This window comes from Dermacentor andersoni, chromosome 10 (assembly GCF_023375885.2).
Source record: "Dermacentor andersoni chromosome 10, qqDerAnde1_hic_scaffold, whole genome shotgun sequence".
NCBI classification, from domain to species: Eukaryota; Metazoa; Arthropoda; class Arachnida; order Ixodida; family Ixodidae; genus Dermacentor; species Dermacentor andersoni.
Window position 1 is genome coordinate 130,719,493 of NC_092823.1, and position 15,488 is coordinate 130,734,980.

Here is a 15,488-nt window from a genome sequence, read left to right on the forward strand (position 1 = left end):
AAGAGGTTGACAACTGGCACCAGTTCTTTTATTTACTTTCGACTATACCCTCTTTTCCAATTCCAATATGTAGGTCGAGTTGGACGCGGCCCGTACACTGTACGCGCGGTAGACGCCGTGGGGCTGCAGTCGCAACGGCATTCAGTGGCACTAGCCTCTGTGGACGTCATCGTCATTCTTGGGGTTGGGGCCCTGGGCGTTTCTGGCACTCTCGCTGGCCTTTGGGGGCTTCGCGGTATGTCAAGCTTAGCACGCCCGCAGATGCCTCGGACGCAAACCTGAAGGAATAAAAGAGGTGTTAGAATCCAATTTTAGATCACCGCGCCGCGGATTCGTTTTACTCATTAATTTTTCATGCAGCGGGAAGGGGGTCGAGGGTGGTCACGAAAAGCAAACGTGACCAACAATCTCGATAGAAATGTGGAAACGGTAAACAACAATAGAAAACGTAAATACAGAATAGGAAAGTGTCACTCTCGCCTGACAGCAATATAGGATGACGGATATGGCTTTCGCTTTCTTTAATCTAGCCCCGACTGCAACTTCTGAGTGAGAAACCATATTCATTAAAAAAGACTATATCATGATTTTCATCGTCATATACCTGAACCTAGTATATGGCTCGTTACCATATAAGTACCACGTCTAGAACAACACGCAGTTTAACATATTTAATTCCGTTTTCTCGAAACAAGCGACATTAAAATAGCGTGACGTAAAATTTTGAATCTTGTCGTTCGTTCATTGTATTTTTCTTGTTACGATACGAAACAGCAAAAACTATTACGAAAGGGCTACCTGCGATTTCCGCTTTACGGCCATTGTGGATCTCTGTAGATGGATACCGAAATAAATTTTTTTTTGCTTAGGTTTGTAATACAAATGCATAAACTCTGCCCCCTTAGCTTATAATTTGCCAGCATAGTCACACAACGTTGCCAGCCATTGTCGTTTCGAGACATTATACTTCCAAAAGCTGCGCGTGTAGCTGTCGACAAACTTCCGTAGCAGACTATAAAGCCTAAGAAGACACATTCATATCTTCACTTTTATCATAGTGCTTATTACATACCAAATCTTCGTTAATGGCCGAGGAAATAAATATGCACTCAGTAGCATTAGTTATTGTTATTGATTAGAAAGACTAATTTTGAGGCTAGGACCGCGAATCTCGGACGCTAAATGAGCTGCAAGGAAGTTTTCTTGTGTCTGCTTTGGATACATAAGTACAAAGTTTAATTTAAGGATATCCACAGCTGAAAAGGTTTACTGAGACAGGTATCACTGGAGCAGTAACTGCGATCAGAAACAAGTGAAGCTGCTCGATTCTGCAAGCGTCCCTGTAAGTTACACGAGCAGGCGAGCTGCGGAGGCTGAACGATGAAGGTGTGTATTGTGGGGATGCCTGACTTTCACGCGTCCCCTGATATGTTATTTTTTCGCATAGCTCCCGTCTCCTGTAATCCGGCTTCGCCGCGTAGCTTTACTGCGGCAGTCGGCATGCTTGCAGCGTAGTACGAGAGATGGCGCGAGTGTTGCTCTGCTAACGTCACTTAACGGCGGGGTTACTTGGGCGCAGAAAGTAGAAGACTCTTCCTCTTTGGCTCGGGTTCGGCAAGCGGCGCGGACGCTCTGCGCGGGCGCCGATCCATGCTTCTGCGAGACCGTCTCGCGAGGCCTTCATCGGAATGGACGAACACGATCGTTCGAACGCGCCACCGTTCGCGTGACCGTACGCACGAACGACCAGACGTTGGTGTCCAGCATGGGGCGAACATATTCGCTCGTTATCCGGTCGCGGTGAGTCGGACTTCCGCGATTTGTCGCGCGCCCGTCGGCATGTTTTATCGATAGCAACTCGACTAGCAGGCATTAGTCTATGAGAGGTGCAATAAATGCCCTTGTGATTGTTTGCACTACTGTGTTGTCGTTCCTTTGTCCCACGAGCATTGGTGAGAACTTCACAGCATAAACTACCCTATTTCTGCGATGCATAATTTTCATTGAGGTACTTCTGGAGCTAAACTTGATAAAAGTTAGCGTTTTGTTGGCTTTGTCTGCAGCGTGTTGGATATGCGGAGAACAGTAACATAAATGAGGTTAGCACGCGTCGAGATGCGTGCATGCAAGAGGTACTATCTGGATGACCCATTCCAGTTTCGCTTTCTATTGCAATGTGTCTTGCTATATAAAACATTTCTCCGATTTTGCGTGAGTAATACTCCCTCGTGCGTGACAAAAGGTGCAGATAAATCCAAAACAGGCATTTCGCTGACATAAATAAAATATCGCTGGGTTCGCTGGCGGGTTAAGCAGTTTACAGAATCATGAGCCCTGTCTACACTTAGTCAGCCACCTGTCACCCATTTCCCATTTCCCATTCCCAATTGCCTCTTACCTCGTCTCCTCCACAGGGCATGTAGTCCAATGCATGTACGAAAGAGCTGTAAATCGTGGAGTACATGTAGCACCGGCCGTATTTGCACACCCGACGGATTTCTGGATATTGGCATTTCACCATGCATTCTCGCATGCGTGGAGAACCCTAAGCCAATGACAAAAGAAATGAAAACATATATATCTGGGAATTGAAATTTATTCGAAGTGTAGTAATGCTTGTACAGTTCAGGAGGAAGGCAGAGGGCAAAGCGCCTGATGGTGCCCACCTCCGTACTCACAACCATAGAGTTTGGCAATCAGCAGCAACGTCAGTTGTCAACAACAGAGTGAGCGTGACCAAATGAGATCTTTACATAGAACACTTTTCCAACGACACAGATTCGGCATCCCCATCAAGCGGAACTTACACTCAACGTATTCGTCATTTCCCTTAGGGCAGCAACTACTCCTTAGCACATTTCTTGTATTGTTTATAATCTATGAACTTGTAATTGCAGCCGATTACATGTAATGTAAGCTGAAATATATTAGTGCTATATTACAAAGGATTTCTAGCGCTGCATGAGCGAAGCAGTATCAAATAGCGATAATAAGTCCTCTTCTATTTCGCGCGGCAAAGTCGTTGTAAAGTTAGAAGCAGCTTGGCATAAAGAGGAAACATGACGTGTGAATTGCAGATATGCGGGCAACGCAGAAACACTCTTTCACGCAATCACTCAACGGACGTAAGACAAATATGTTGTATTTTAAGAAAACAACACCTAATTCAAATAAAGGCTGGTAGCATTGTTGTTTATGTTTTTCCAGTTAGATAAAAATGACTAATTTAAATATAACGATGCATCATGTTTACAACTACGTAAGTACACAACTGGAATAGCCGCCGTAATTCTCTTAATAGAAAACGATCGAGGTTTAAATCAAATGAATGCGTACAACTAATTTGTAGTTCACGTAAACTATACTTAGCTCGATATGGGAGTTTCGCAAAAATCGCAACTCTAAAACAGTGGTATATTCCAGAGTGTACCTCATCATATTAAAAAAAAATCGGGATTGCCGTTATGTTGTGCAGTTAGACTGTGTCAGGCTTAATGCTTCCCGTTTTTTTGGAAGCTTGCAAATTGCCTTGTTTCACAGCGAGGCTGTCAAATGGAGCACCACGGCGTTTTTCCTGCGGTGTCATGCGGTGCCACGGTCACTACCGAATGTCAGCCAGAAAGCGAGCAACGCCGCCTGCATTATACGGGGAGGTTTAAACCTGCTTGGAATCGGAGCCCCGAAGTGGCCGTGCGATTAAAGTCAGTGTCAACCTGATAATTACGAACAAGCTCCGCCCACAAAAATACAGTGCACTTTGTCTTCACCCCTGGAAACGAGCCTAGCCAGGAAGTGTGTGCTCACAGCGTAATGACTTTGCCCTCGGGATGTAAATGCTAGGCTTATTGGAAAATAAAGGATAGTTGTTTCAAGCTAAAATGTTACCTTTGGCTGATCAGCGATACCAGGCTAAACCACAAACTTAGCGTAGGCATTGAGGTTTCATCCTGAAACCAGCGATACAAAGACCGATGTGTACGGAGAAAGTAGTTGTTTAAAGTACGCGTAACTGCCTGACCTTAGGTAAATAAGCGAACTTAGTTGGTAGCCGCGTATAGACTTTGAACTTGTGTGGTGCCCCGAGGCGTCGTTAATGAAGTCGAGGCTGGCAATGTTTTTGCATGTACACTGCAATAATGTTGTTGAAGTCGAAAAAGCCAGTGCCAAGTAGACAACGTGTACTGTTTTGTTTGCTTCTTTGTTTTATTCGTATCTAGTGCGCTGTATTGCATGTGCTATACATATTGTACTCAGTACACCGGTATTGATACATACCACAGTTGTACGCGTGACTACGGGCGAATAAATTTTCTTGTGATCTATGCAAGTTGTGTTTGAGTTGGAGAGCACCCATATAACCTTTTAATTTTTAGCTTGTCAGCGACTGTAGGCTGCCGGAGAGAACGCCCAGCCAGACGCCGGCGTTGGGAAGCATATAGAAGTACTAGGTTCGGTTATAGCGAAGCGTTTGAATTTACTCGCACTGTACATAATAGATGGTTTGAAAATTACTGGGTAGATTTCGGGCCGTTGTCGACGAGACTCCTTCAAACGGCATGAGAACTTCTTTGTACAGCTTCGCTGTCTGTCGTGTGTAAGTTACTTGGATTTGCGTACGTTTCAGAAGGTTTTCTTTTTAGAAGGAGAAATATAAAATTGCTTACTGAAAGGTCTCGCAACTTCACGAGATTTCGACGAGGTCTTTTTGGTATAGTTACTATTTTATCTATAATAAATTAGAGAATACACTGAAGTCTGAATGAACCAAGGACTCGACCTTTGCAGAACTTTCTGTGTACAAAAACGGCTGAAACGAGCGAAAATACTTTGAGATCCGTGACGTCATACCGACATACTGATTTGAAGTGTCTCACTGAGAAGATAGAAGTCGTATTATGCTTTATTGACCCCTCAAATTGAGAAGGGCGCATGGCACGGTTCCCAACACCCTGTTCCTTAAAGATACCCGTATAGTCGCATCCGGTTAATTTAACTCTTGCGGCACCGCAAGATTCGGCTCAGTCATCCGATAGGCTGCATCATCAAACGGCGGGAAAATGAACGAATTCAAATCTCTTTTTTTCCTTGGGTTAGTTTCTAATGCCTTTTTACTTCATTCTCTAAAAGCGCGATTCAACCAGTATGAGACGAAGAACGTCGACATGTTTAAACGATGCCTCAGCGTGATACGTCATGAAACAAGCAAGTACGTCTTATTTTGTTGCAGCGCAAGCTGAACAAGCACAACAGAAAGACACATCTTACACACAGCGCTGTGTGTGTCAGATGTGCCTTTATGTTGTCCTTGTTCAGCTTGCGCCACAACAAAATAAGATATGCCGCACCAACAAGTCCCTATAGCTATCCTTAAGCAAGTACGGATGACTTCGCGGGCAGAATCAGCGTCAGTCCGAAGAAGATCAAAATAAAGTGAAATAAAAAATATTCACGCCTAGGCAAGTAGCAGCACCACCTGCCGAATTTCGTATGTTTTCAGAATTTTAGGTAACCGCTGCGCTCTTGACAGGGCGCCGGAGGGGGTCGGATGGGTTCGGATCAACCGAAGTGACATGCTTTTGAGCTCGAACTAAGCGAGTTTTTCTTCCATAGTAATGTATGAGTTTTCGCCGAGACATTACAGAGCATTCGAATAAGCAAACGGTCAATCAACTGAGGTCGACTCTATATATATTTCTACAGGAGACCAGACTATTAGGGACAAGCATTCGCCACCGTTTGAGCAGCTCAAGAAACAGTGGGCACAAATATAATTCTGAAACACCACTGGGGTTTTCTCAGTATGCGAAAACATTGTGCCACTTGCCCATCTCCCCATAGCCCGCTGTCATTATCAGTCTTATCAAACTTGACCCGACTAGTATAAACACTTAGAGATCCTTATCGGTCGTTATCAACTTTATCGGGCTACAGCCCACCCTTATCAATCCTTATCGGTTGTCGTCAACCTTATCGGACTCGATCCAACCCTTATAACCCTTACCAACCTTATCAGAATCGTTCCGATCATAATAAGCCCTTATCGCTGTTTAGCACCTTATCCATCCGTATCCAACCATTAGCAACTGTGATGAAACCCATAGAATTCCTCATCACTCCTTATGATCCTTATCAATTCACTGACTGCTTATATGTCAGCGTTGCGCGAGACGAAGTGCATGAGTCCTCAGATATCGTAGAGATGGTTTTTATTCTACAAAAACCAAATCTTTCAACAAAGCTTTAATAGAAATGGTTCTCGACTGACATTTCTTTCCTATCGCCGGTGCAACACACACTTATGGTTTCTCCTTATGCAAGATTTTGTGTTCAGCTAAGTGGGTAAGAAGCTCGGCTTCTGAGCGTGGGGTCATGGTTTTAAACTCACCACGACCAACGTTTTTCCTTTCGAACTTATTTTAGCGCGATACGCTAAGGGCCCGTGTCGCAGAAAATCCGGTGTCGACGTCGGAGTCCGCGTCGCCGAAGTTGTCCGTGAGCGAAAATTTTCGTATAAATTTAGGCATATGTATATACTACGCCTTGCTATATGGCATGCGGTATATACGGGCATTGCCACACCATTCTATCACTAAAGTTGCTGATAAAGACTTTAGATGCTTAACAAAGTTAATCATCGGAATTTTGAGAATGACTGCCCACAAGCAAATTTCATGAAACAACACACCGACAACTCATGCCTGTCACTTTTTTGAATCGTAAAGTATTTTTTTTTTATTTCACCATTAATCATTAGTATATGTTAAACCTTCTCAGACTTAATTATTAAAAGTGCGAAACAGTAACAGGAACCTGAAAATTATGCAATTTTTTTTGGCGTGGCTTTACACAACCTCCGGAATCGGCCCACGCAAGAGGACGCGTTTCTACCAGAAAGCTCGCCTTCCTGCATAGAGTGCGCCGCCAGCATTTGCGGGGAACAGTGCGGTTACATAAGCTGCAGTTAGTGGGAAGCGTGAAGAGCAGTCAGGGATATTTGACTGATATAGCGTTCCACTCTTAAAGACGAAGCTTATGCGTCCTCCAAGTTTTTGTTTTATAGATTAATTTCTTTATATCGATTTTTCTTACGTGAGGGATGGACGGACAGACGGGTGTCCTCGTTGGGTAGGAACAGAGATGCTCACGCATTTAAAAAAGTCACGTTCTTTTGCGCATGCCTCTGTACGTGTGCGCACATTCGAGGAAATAGATATTAGATGATATACACGTAACGATCGACTCACCATGTCAGCGGTCACATTCTTTTTGCTCGGAAACGTGTTTCTGCAGAATTCGTTTGCAGCTACTTCCATGCCGGGGTACTTGCCCTGTTTCGTGTACCCAGTGTTGCTTACTTTCCAGCACCACGGTCCTCGCAATCTGTAATGTTTTTACAAAAAGGCAATTTCCAGTAGTGCGAGATACCACTAATATATGTTCGCGCGGATTAGAAAGTATACGAAAGTAGCATGGCCACAACTAGAAACGACAGGCCCTATGCAGCCGGTTAGCGGCACACTGCATTTGAGCACGAGCTCCCGGATTCGTTGCTCGCGTGATAGGGGAGATCCTCAGCTTGTGAAAGCGCGCAAAAGCACACTTATGTATTTATGCTCACTTACAGGAAGCCCCCTGTCCAGATTTTTTTTTTCCTCATGGAAGCACTCTTTTATCTTTATGCGTGGATGTGCCTGAAGTCAGAGTTCCAGAACGTATTACTACGTGAGCAACCCATTTCCTAACCGGCATAGCAATATAGTCATTGACAGTAGAAGAAACGGGACTAAAAAAAAAATAAAATAAAACGGCTTTAGATAGTTTCGTTGCAACGTCAAGTGTAGGCAGCACCGCTGCTCGTCAAAGAATCAGTCTATGGGTCTCACGTGACAACATTCCGAATTTGCTTCAGGCTGCATGGGGAGAAACGATGGTGCTTCGTCCCACCGTCGACGTAGCTCATGATGTAGCCTTCGCTCCAGAGGCAATCTAATGACCCCGGGTCATTAGGAATCCACGCCATTGGCTTGCTCTGATCGTGAGCCGCCCCGAGCCTGGAACAAGTCGGTGGAAAGTTTGTTAGACATCGACATGGAAAGAACCAATGAAGGACATCAAAAGAGCTGGCGAAAAAAAAAAACTGAATAACCGATGTGTGTTTCAGGGCAATATAAATTAGCCCAAATTTTATAATTTACAACAGTGCCCTTAATGCATCACACATGTAAGATGGAAGAATTAAGATGTAAAACATATTTTCCGGGTGTCGCATTTTGCGCAAACGACACCCTTACTTGTGTGCTTCAAGGCATAAAACGACTTGTTATTAAATTAATTGGAACACCAATGGATTTCTCCTCAAAGTTCCGGAATTAATATCTCGAAACTGCTATCGTCCTAAGAATTCGTTCCAAGAGAATCCGCCCTTCCAACTCCACGGCTAGAATTGGTAAATTGCAATATGGGTCATAAGGTAATTAGTGAAAAGCCTAACTAGTGAATGTCTGTAATTAGTTCATTATGCATTTTACGTTTTTTTGCAAGTAATGTCCCCCGCTTCGAGTAGATCACTCCATGAACTAGAACTTAGCTATCTGCCACAGTCAACTTCAAAAAAAAATTTGAAATTGTTCGCTGAAACATCCTGTATGGTGCCTTCGCAGGCAATGCTGAAATCTGCATAAGAACGTAGGAAGCTTAGAAATGGGGCTTTTATACCTGTTGCCTTAGTGGCAATCGCCCACTTTACCGAGGCGTTATTGGAATTTCGGTATTTAATTAAGAATGTTACTAGGAACTCCTGACAGGTCTCGTCAGCGTTTGTGCAGGGTGCGCTAGGCACCTGCAAAGTGTCACTTCGACGTGTCGTCTCGTCTGCCTATGGGGCTCGTTTAGAAATCGCCCGCCGGATTCTTGACCAGCCTTGATCACGAGAGGCTACCACGGAACTCGTGTAGCAATGGTCGCAGATAACCCACCGACACACGGCTAGAGTGTTGAACATCGACAGGACAGTATATGACAGGATTTCACTGGAGGTACTCTTAACTACGAACACGGCGCGAAAACCGGCAAATAACAGTGCTTCGGTAAAACAACGACGCGAAGAGAACATGCGAAGCTCTGCCCTATCTCGTATCGCCCAGTGCTGTCCGCGGTTAAACGCAATAGGTCAATGCGTGGCTCTTTCCTGGCTGGTTACCCGCCTTGGTGGCTTAGTGGCTTAGGTGTTGCACGGCAGAGCTCGAGGTCACGGGTTCGACTTAGTGACACGGCCACCGCATTTATATTGAGAGCGAAGCTCAAAAAAAAAAAAAAAAAGAAACGCTCGTGTGCTTAAATGGAGGTGCGCATTAAAAAAGCTCGAGGTGGTCAAAATTAATCCGGAGTCTTCCAATACAACGTGCCTCATAATCAGATGGTGGTTTTGGCAAGTAAAACCCCAAAATCTAATTTAATAAATCACTTTGCGGGCACTCCAGCTGCAAGTGCCACCTGAAGCTTTACGTCATAAATACACAACGCGTGTGTGCAGAAATGCTCGAGCGCCACCGGCGTAGATCATCTGCTTCCGGGCATTTCCCCACTTGCCAGAAGGAGAAGTTCGCACGTGCTCTAAACCCAAGCGTTGCCTTTAATAGTTGGCCACGCAGTTCTTTGCTTTAGACGCTGGTGATGGGGATGGTTTCTGGTGTTTAACGGCACAAAGGCTACTATGGCCATGGAGCGCCAGAGCAATGGTGATTGGTCCGCTCAGAGCTTAGACGCTGGTATTAGCTGATCATGAGTGTCCGTGCCGATAGCCAGAGTTCCCGCGCTTGTGCAAAAACATAGAAACATAAGTGCACGTTGCTGTATTCTTACACGTGGGCCGCCTCGTGTGTCAGCGTATGCATTCCGTCGTAGAGACCGGCAGTGTCTTCACCAAGGGCAACGAATTGTCGCGTGCACAGGCCGCCTACGTAGCCGATGCCTGCGTGAAAGAATCGACTTTACCGCTATGCCTTGCTTGTTCAGTAAACTGCAATACAATGAACGGCGCATGCGTATTCAATGCGAAGCATTATTTAGCTCATCCCAGGTGCGGTATGAATAGGTTTCGGTCTCACCTCGTTCTATAAAAAGAAAATTCCGGTGTCTCCGATGGTGGAATTGAACCTCTCGGCCTGCCTGCCTTGTCGTCAACCAACGTTCTCCACCCTTTCGAATGCAAAGGGAAATCAAGCTCGCGACGCGTGACCTCGTAACGTTCACAGAGGAAACGCGCTCCTTGTCGAGCGCCTCTAGCCCTGCCCCATGCGTGCGTCAAACGACGCCTGCTTTGCCTGAGTCACGTAACCATTTGACGCATCTTTTCCCCCTCTTTATTCCCACTCCCGTAGCTCAGCGTGGTTGAGGCGTCCTCTGGTGGGAGAGTCCTGCTGCGCAGTACCCGAATTTTCTCTTCACCTCCCCCCCTCCCTCCAACAGAAAAGGGATATCCACGTTCAGAAGTGCTCGCGTTTCAGGGAGCTCACTATGCTATAGCATACATAATTAAAGGAACTCATAAGCAGTTCTCACTGGGAGCTATAAGGCTTACAAGTGTGCGACTCGTTGCAGAAACTTCACGCTTTCTTGTCCATGACGTTCCTGCGTTCTACACATAGGGTCCAAAAATGACGTGAAGAGACTCGGGCAGCAAGAGAGAGGGATAGCCAAACCCTTCGATTACGGAGGAGCGTGTCCGTCTCTATAAGAGGGATCGCAAATGCCATGGGTTGAGGTGAGCGCAGGATACCCAACCATGTAGGAGGACGCCGGGCTACAGCGGCACGGGGCAGCCTTATTCGCCACCAGTAGTGAGGTCATGCTAAACACCCTCTGCAAAACAAGCGCGCCCGCTACGAATAGGGAGCGAGCACGACTGCAAGATTAGGCCGCAGGACCTCCAGTAACTGTAACATAATCTAGGCTTGTAAGCTTTGCAAAGCGCGCGTAACTTGCGTATTCTGTTACGTCAGTTCTGCGCCCAAGTGGTCCATACACCCTCTGCAGCAGGCACAAGACATTTCACGTACCCCACTGCGGCTGCGTCCCGGATAACGCCGAACCATGTTTAATGCGTTAGCATTCTTAGGGCGCTTCACGGGCTTTCCGGGGGCTATCTGTCTATGTTTGTATGTACGTATGTTTGTATTTAACTGTTTTCTAACCAGCACACTATAGCTGGGCTCTCAGTATTTGCCGCTTAAAAAAGGAGTCTGGCGCTCCCACGCCGCCAACTTCTTACGGGGTGGGTGTCCTCCCCAGCATCTCGAACTCCCGCAGTTGCCGAGCGCTGGGCCTGGAGGGCGCGTGTACCTATTTTACCGTTATTGCACCGAGCGGCATCACTGGTCTGCCTCCCACACCTGTGGCAGATGCTGGACGATTTCAGCAAAGCTGTTGTGATGACAAGGGGCACCCAGAGACCTTCGCAGATATGTATAGAACCCCCTTTCGAGATGAGAACCCATGTAAACAACCGAGCGACAGGTCGTGGCACATCTTACCCATCAGAGCAAGACCGGTTGGTTTCAGGCGGCACCGGGATTCTAGCCCAGTAACACTACCATACGAGGTGCACGCTTTACCATTTCGCCACCGCAGCGTTTTATAAAGTGAAGCTTTCTTTGACTTTTCCTTCGAGTTATCCACTGCTACTGCTGCTGCTGCGGCTGCCTTGCACGCCGCGTCAGGGGGCAGTTGGGAGCTCACGGCAGGGGTGCGGGAAACGAGATAGGCGACGCCAACGACGTTTCGGTAGAGTGGGGCCACAGTGCTCTCTGACGCGCCCTGGCAGACGCCACAGTGTCCTCTGGATGCCGCAATTAGGCGTTACCTCCGCAAAAGCATTGCTCACGCACGAAAAGCAACGCCAGTCCAGGGAGGTGGTAGGGAGAATGTTAGAGAGTGAGTAGAGAGAGACAAGGCAGGGACTGAGTACAACCGGATCCTGTACCGACACAGTCACGAAACAGATGATTAACCTTACCTCTCTGCGCTCGTGGCAGCTCACCTAACATTACACGGTAGAAAGAAAATGCGTCGTCAGAAAGCATTGCTCATTTGGGCTCTCTTCAGAAAAGGAATGACTGAATGAATGACATGCTCTGCGTACTGCGTGGACAAACACAAGTGGTGCAGGCAAGGTAACGTTTAAAATCACATCAGGACTTTAGTATGCCGTCAACATCCCTGCCAAATACCGTCAATGACCACAAACAGCACAGAAAGCTTCGCTTACATCGATTCCCATACTGCCTTGGATTTGCATGTTTTTCTTTTTTTCTTTATAACATGGGAGAACTTTCAGAAAAATAAAGAACTACAGGAACTCTATCACTGCGTTACGAAAATTTTTGTGCGAAAACGGAACTTACCTAAGACGCTCGTACTCATTGTGTTGTCCGCGCCTACGGAGTATACTTCAAAACTGCGAGAAGAGGCGTTTCACAATATACACATAGTTCCTTAGCAGTTGTTGCGTATTCCATGGCAAAAAGTTTGAAACAAGAAGCGAAACAGCTAACATACCCAGTCATTAGATACGCCATATCTGGATTACCATACTCATATTTTTTGCTATAAGCGTAAGCCTGGAACGCTTCAAGTGTAGAGGAGCTTTCCATGTAGCTGCCGTAACCTTTCCTATATCTGCTGAACTGAAACAATGAAATGTAGGGGTGGAATAAGTTGACAGCGCACGTAATACTCTATTTAAAAGAATAATATAAATAAAGGGTTACCGAATCTCGTTCAACTCCGACGAGTAAGAACTGAACCTTTGGATTGCTGGTGTCCGTATATCTCATGTTTACCTGCGGAATGACAGTCAGGAATTGTTCAATGCGATTTTTTATTCTTCTATATTTTATTGCTTAAATTTATTGAATCACATTAGAAAAGCCACCATGGTGGATGCTGGAAATCATGGTGGGTGTAGTGGGAATTATGGTGACAATGGTGGGGAGCTATGTCCATCGTTGTTCGCATGCTGGTAATCATGGTGGCCATAGTGGGACATCTGGGAAGCAATGGGTGGCATGGTGGAACGAAGGCGGGTAGAGTGGAAGGGATGGTTGGCATTGCTGGGATGTAGGGCCTAGATAGAGCTTACAATGACCATCCGGGCTCTTAGCCAACCAGGCTGAAGAAGGGGGTCTATGCAAAAATATTGTTATATGAAAGCACAGTAGTGAAACTACTTACATGGTGTATTTACAAGGGTAGCAAGCACCGGCCAAGATGGAAGCCAGCCATCATCATGCAAGGCAAGTCCTCGTAACGTGATCATGCAGTGACAACTAAGGGTATGTACTACCCCACTAAATCCAAGAGTCGACGTTATCTTCGCGAGTCGCACGTATCAATATAAATAAAAAATGGTAATATAGCTTGATTTGTTGAGCTTGTCAAACAAATCAGTCTATAGTTCGGCGCAAATTCTATATAGCGTTTACACCCTCCCCTACTCTCCCCCCCTCCACGGCAATTTATCACCGGCATCGCGTGTACGCAGTTGCGTGAGAGACTTTGCACTGCGTGAGAGTCCGGCCGCACACTGTGTTTTGGCGGATTAGTTCGCCTTGATGCGAGTCGCAGCATGAAAGTCAATTCGCTCGCTGCTGCTGCCGCGCTTCCTCACTCCAGCATCTTGACAGCAAGTTTCCATGGTGATCAAGTGAGACGGGTTCACGTTTGCTTGTGCGTGCGTGACACCGTGCTTGTTAATTTAGTTAATGTGCCTTTGTTTACAAGTTTATACAGCCAATAAAACTACTATCCTTACTTCGTATATATGGCTAGCTGTCCACTAATTTGCTCTCGCAATCGATGCTTCGCCTTTCTGGCGAAACTAGCACATTATTTTTTTCAAGAAAAGGGGATAGATGTGATGTCGAAAACCGACAACAGGTGTTTCTTCAGTGCGTTGTACATTACGTTTACTTCAAGAGATGACGCCACCAGCACTCATGTATACAAGTGGACCATTTCCAATGAAGGCGGCTTTTGGTTGGGACTGTCTTGGCGTGAGCATGTAGCACGCGACACTACAGGCCCCTTCGCTAAATTTAATAAATTTCGTCGAACGGTCTTCTCACCTGATTACGGTGAAAGCCATATTTTAGTAGCGTACAGAGTAAGCAGCGTGACGCATGAGACAGGCGTGCGAAATCCACGTCGGAAACAGGTTTGATGCAGTTTTCTTGGACATATTTATTTGCTAGAAACATCTCCACAAGTTGTCGCAGCATTTATACAGTATAAACATGTAGTTGGGCCAATAGTATTTTTTTACAGCACTCACTAATGTTACCACATCAAATCTCTAATGCCGTTTTGTATACGCCATGCGTCAATGATTGAATTTAGGAAGTGATAACAAGACGTATAACACTTCGGGATGGTGCTAGGAAAATATTGCGGGATGGTTGTGCCGCCTCTTTGCAGTCTTCGGATGTGCAGACCGCCAGAGTATGGCCTCCGTGAAGGGTGGCGCAACTTAGGTTTCTGCATAACGGCATTGCCCTGTTTGCCGGAAGATTCCTTAAGCCGCTGCTCAATCTCCTGGGTCGCAATTTTCTCTGCAATTAAACCGCCTCTTGGCATAAAACGAACGTCGCGAGTTTTCTTGAACGGAATGTAAACAAGGGCGAGACTGCTGTAGTAGTTTGTCTATCAGCTTGTACAATGCAGTCAGACAACAATAACGAAGAACGACATTTACTGATACTCACCGAGTTCGTTTGTACGCATAGGTATTCTATTAATGCGAGCGTACTTTTGAAGTGCTTGTGATGCGGCTGGTCAGAAACTATGAAGAGTTCTATGGTGACTGCTGCGGGAACGCCTTGGGCACCACTGCTCCTTTCGTCAAGAGTTATGTCTGCAATAAATTGTAAATAAATACATGCTAAATACAGGAAAGCTCAATAAATGCAAAACTCAACAAAACGTGCGCGTTTTCAGCATTTGTAACTTCACCATGTTGACGCACGTTTGAACCTATTATTCGTAAAAAATAAAACACACTTCGAAAACTATTTGATTGATTATAATTACCCTTTGCACTCACGGACATTTCCACGTCTAGCATTTCCTTTTTCTCAATTTCGTAAATCATGTGCGGAATAAGCAGTTCGTCCGATCTCTCCATTTCAGGCACTGGCTGAATCCTTTGGTACGGTCCCACAAGGCCTTCCTATAAGAGGTGACACATTCTATGTCATTGCTTTACATACCTTCATTATGAGACTGCACCAATTTAGTGAAAGACCCAACTTTGCTACTACAGCTGCGCAGTTTCAAGTAACCCTCCCCTCCCCCCTCCTTAGTTGTTGTTAACACTTCCATGAACCACGAAATGCATGGCAAGGAAATGTGTGGGCTTTCGAAAGGCATTGCCGTAGTTAACACGACGTCCTTGCGTCGCTTCTATAACCCTAGTACTGCCGCTGGCGCGCGCG

General features: G+C 45.8%; 2 protein-coding genes across 2 annotated transcripts in view; one reads left to right on the forward strand and one right to left on the reverse strand.

Moving 5' to 3' along the window:
- The window catches only part of LOC140213748 (venom metalloproteinase BumaMPs1-like), a 16,300-nt gene continuing 812 nt past the window's right edge, over positions 1 to 15,488 (reverse strand). Inside the window, exons 2-11 of the mRNA XM_072285068.1 lie at positions 15,085 to 15,223; positions 14,760 to 14,908; positions 12,768 to 12,839; positions 12,556 to 12,683; positions 12,402 to 12,454; positions 9,862 to 9,970; positions 7,884 to 8,051; positions 7,245 to 7,380; positions 2,399 to 2,545; positions 1 to 278 (exon numbers count right to left, since the gene is read on the reverse strand). Of these exons, the coding sequence (XP_072141169.1) occupies positions 33 to 278; positions 2,399 to 2,545; positions 7,245 to 7,380; positions 7,884 to 8,051; positions 9,862 to 9,970; positions 12,402 to 12,454; positions 12,556 to 12,683; positions 12,768 to 12,839; positions 14,760 to 14,908; positions 15,085 to 15,178 (1,302 nt within the window). The 5' untranslated portion in view covers positions 15,179 to 15,223 and the 3' untranslated portion in view covers positions 1 to 32. The remainder of the gene's footprint in view (positions 279 to 2,398; positions 2,546 to 7,244; positions 7,381 to 7,883; positions 8,052 to 9,861; positions 9,971 to 12,401; positions 12,455 to 12,555; positions 12,684 to 12,767; positions 12,840 to 14,759; positions 14,909 to 15,084; positions 15,224 to 15,488) is intronic.
- LOC129388115 (uncharacterized) overlaps positions 15,179 to 15,488 on the forward strand; it is a 24,198-nt gene continuing 23,888 nt past the window's right edge. The window contains exon 1 of the transcript XR_011890676.1: positions 15,179 to 15,232. The gene's annotated coding sequence lies outside the window, so the exon portion shown is untranslated. The remainder of the gene's footprint in view (positions 15,233 to 15,488) is intronic.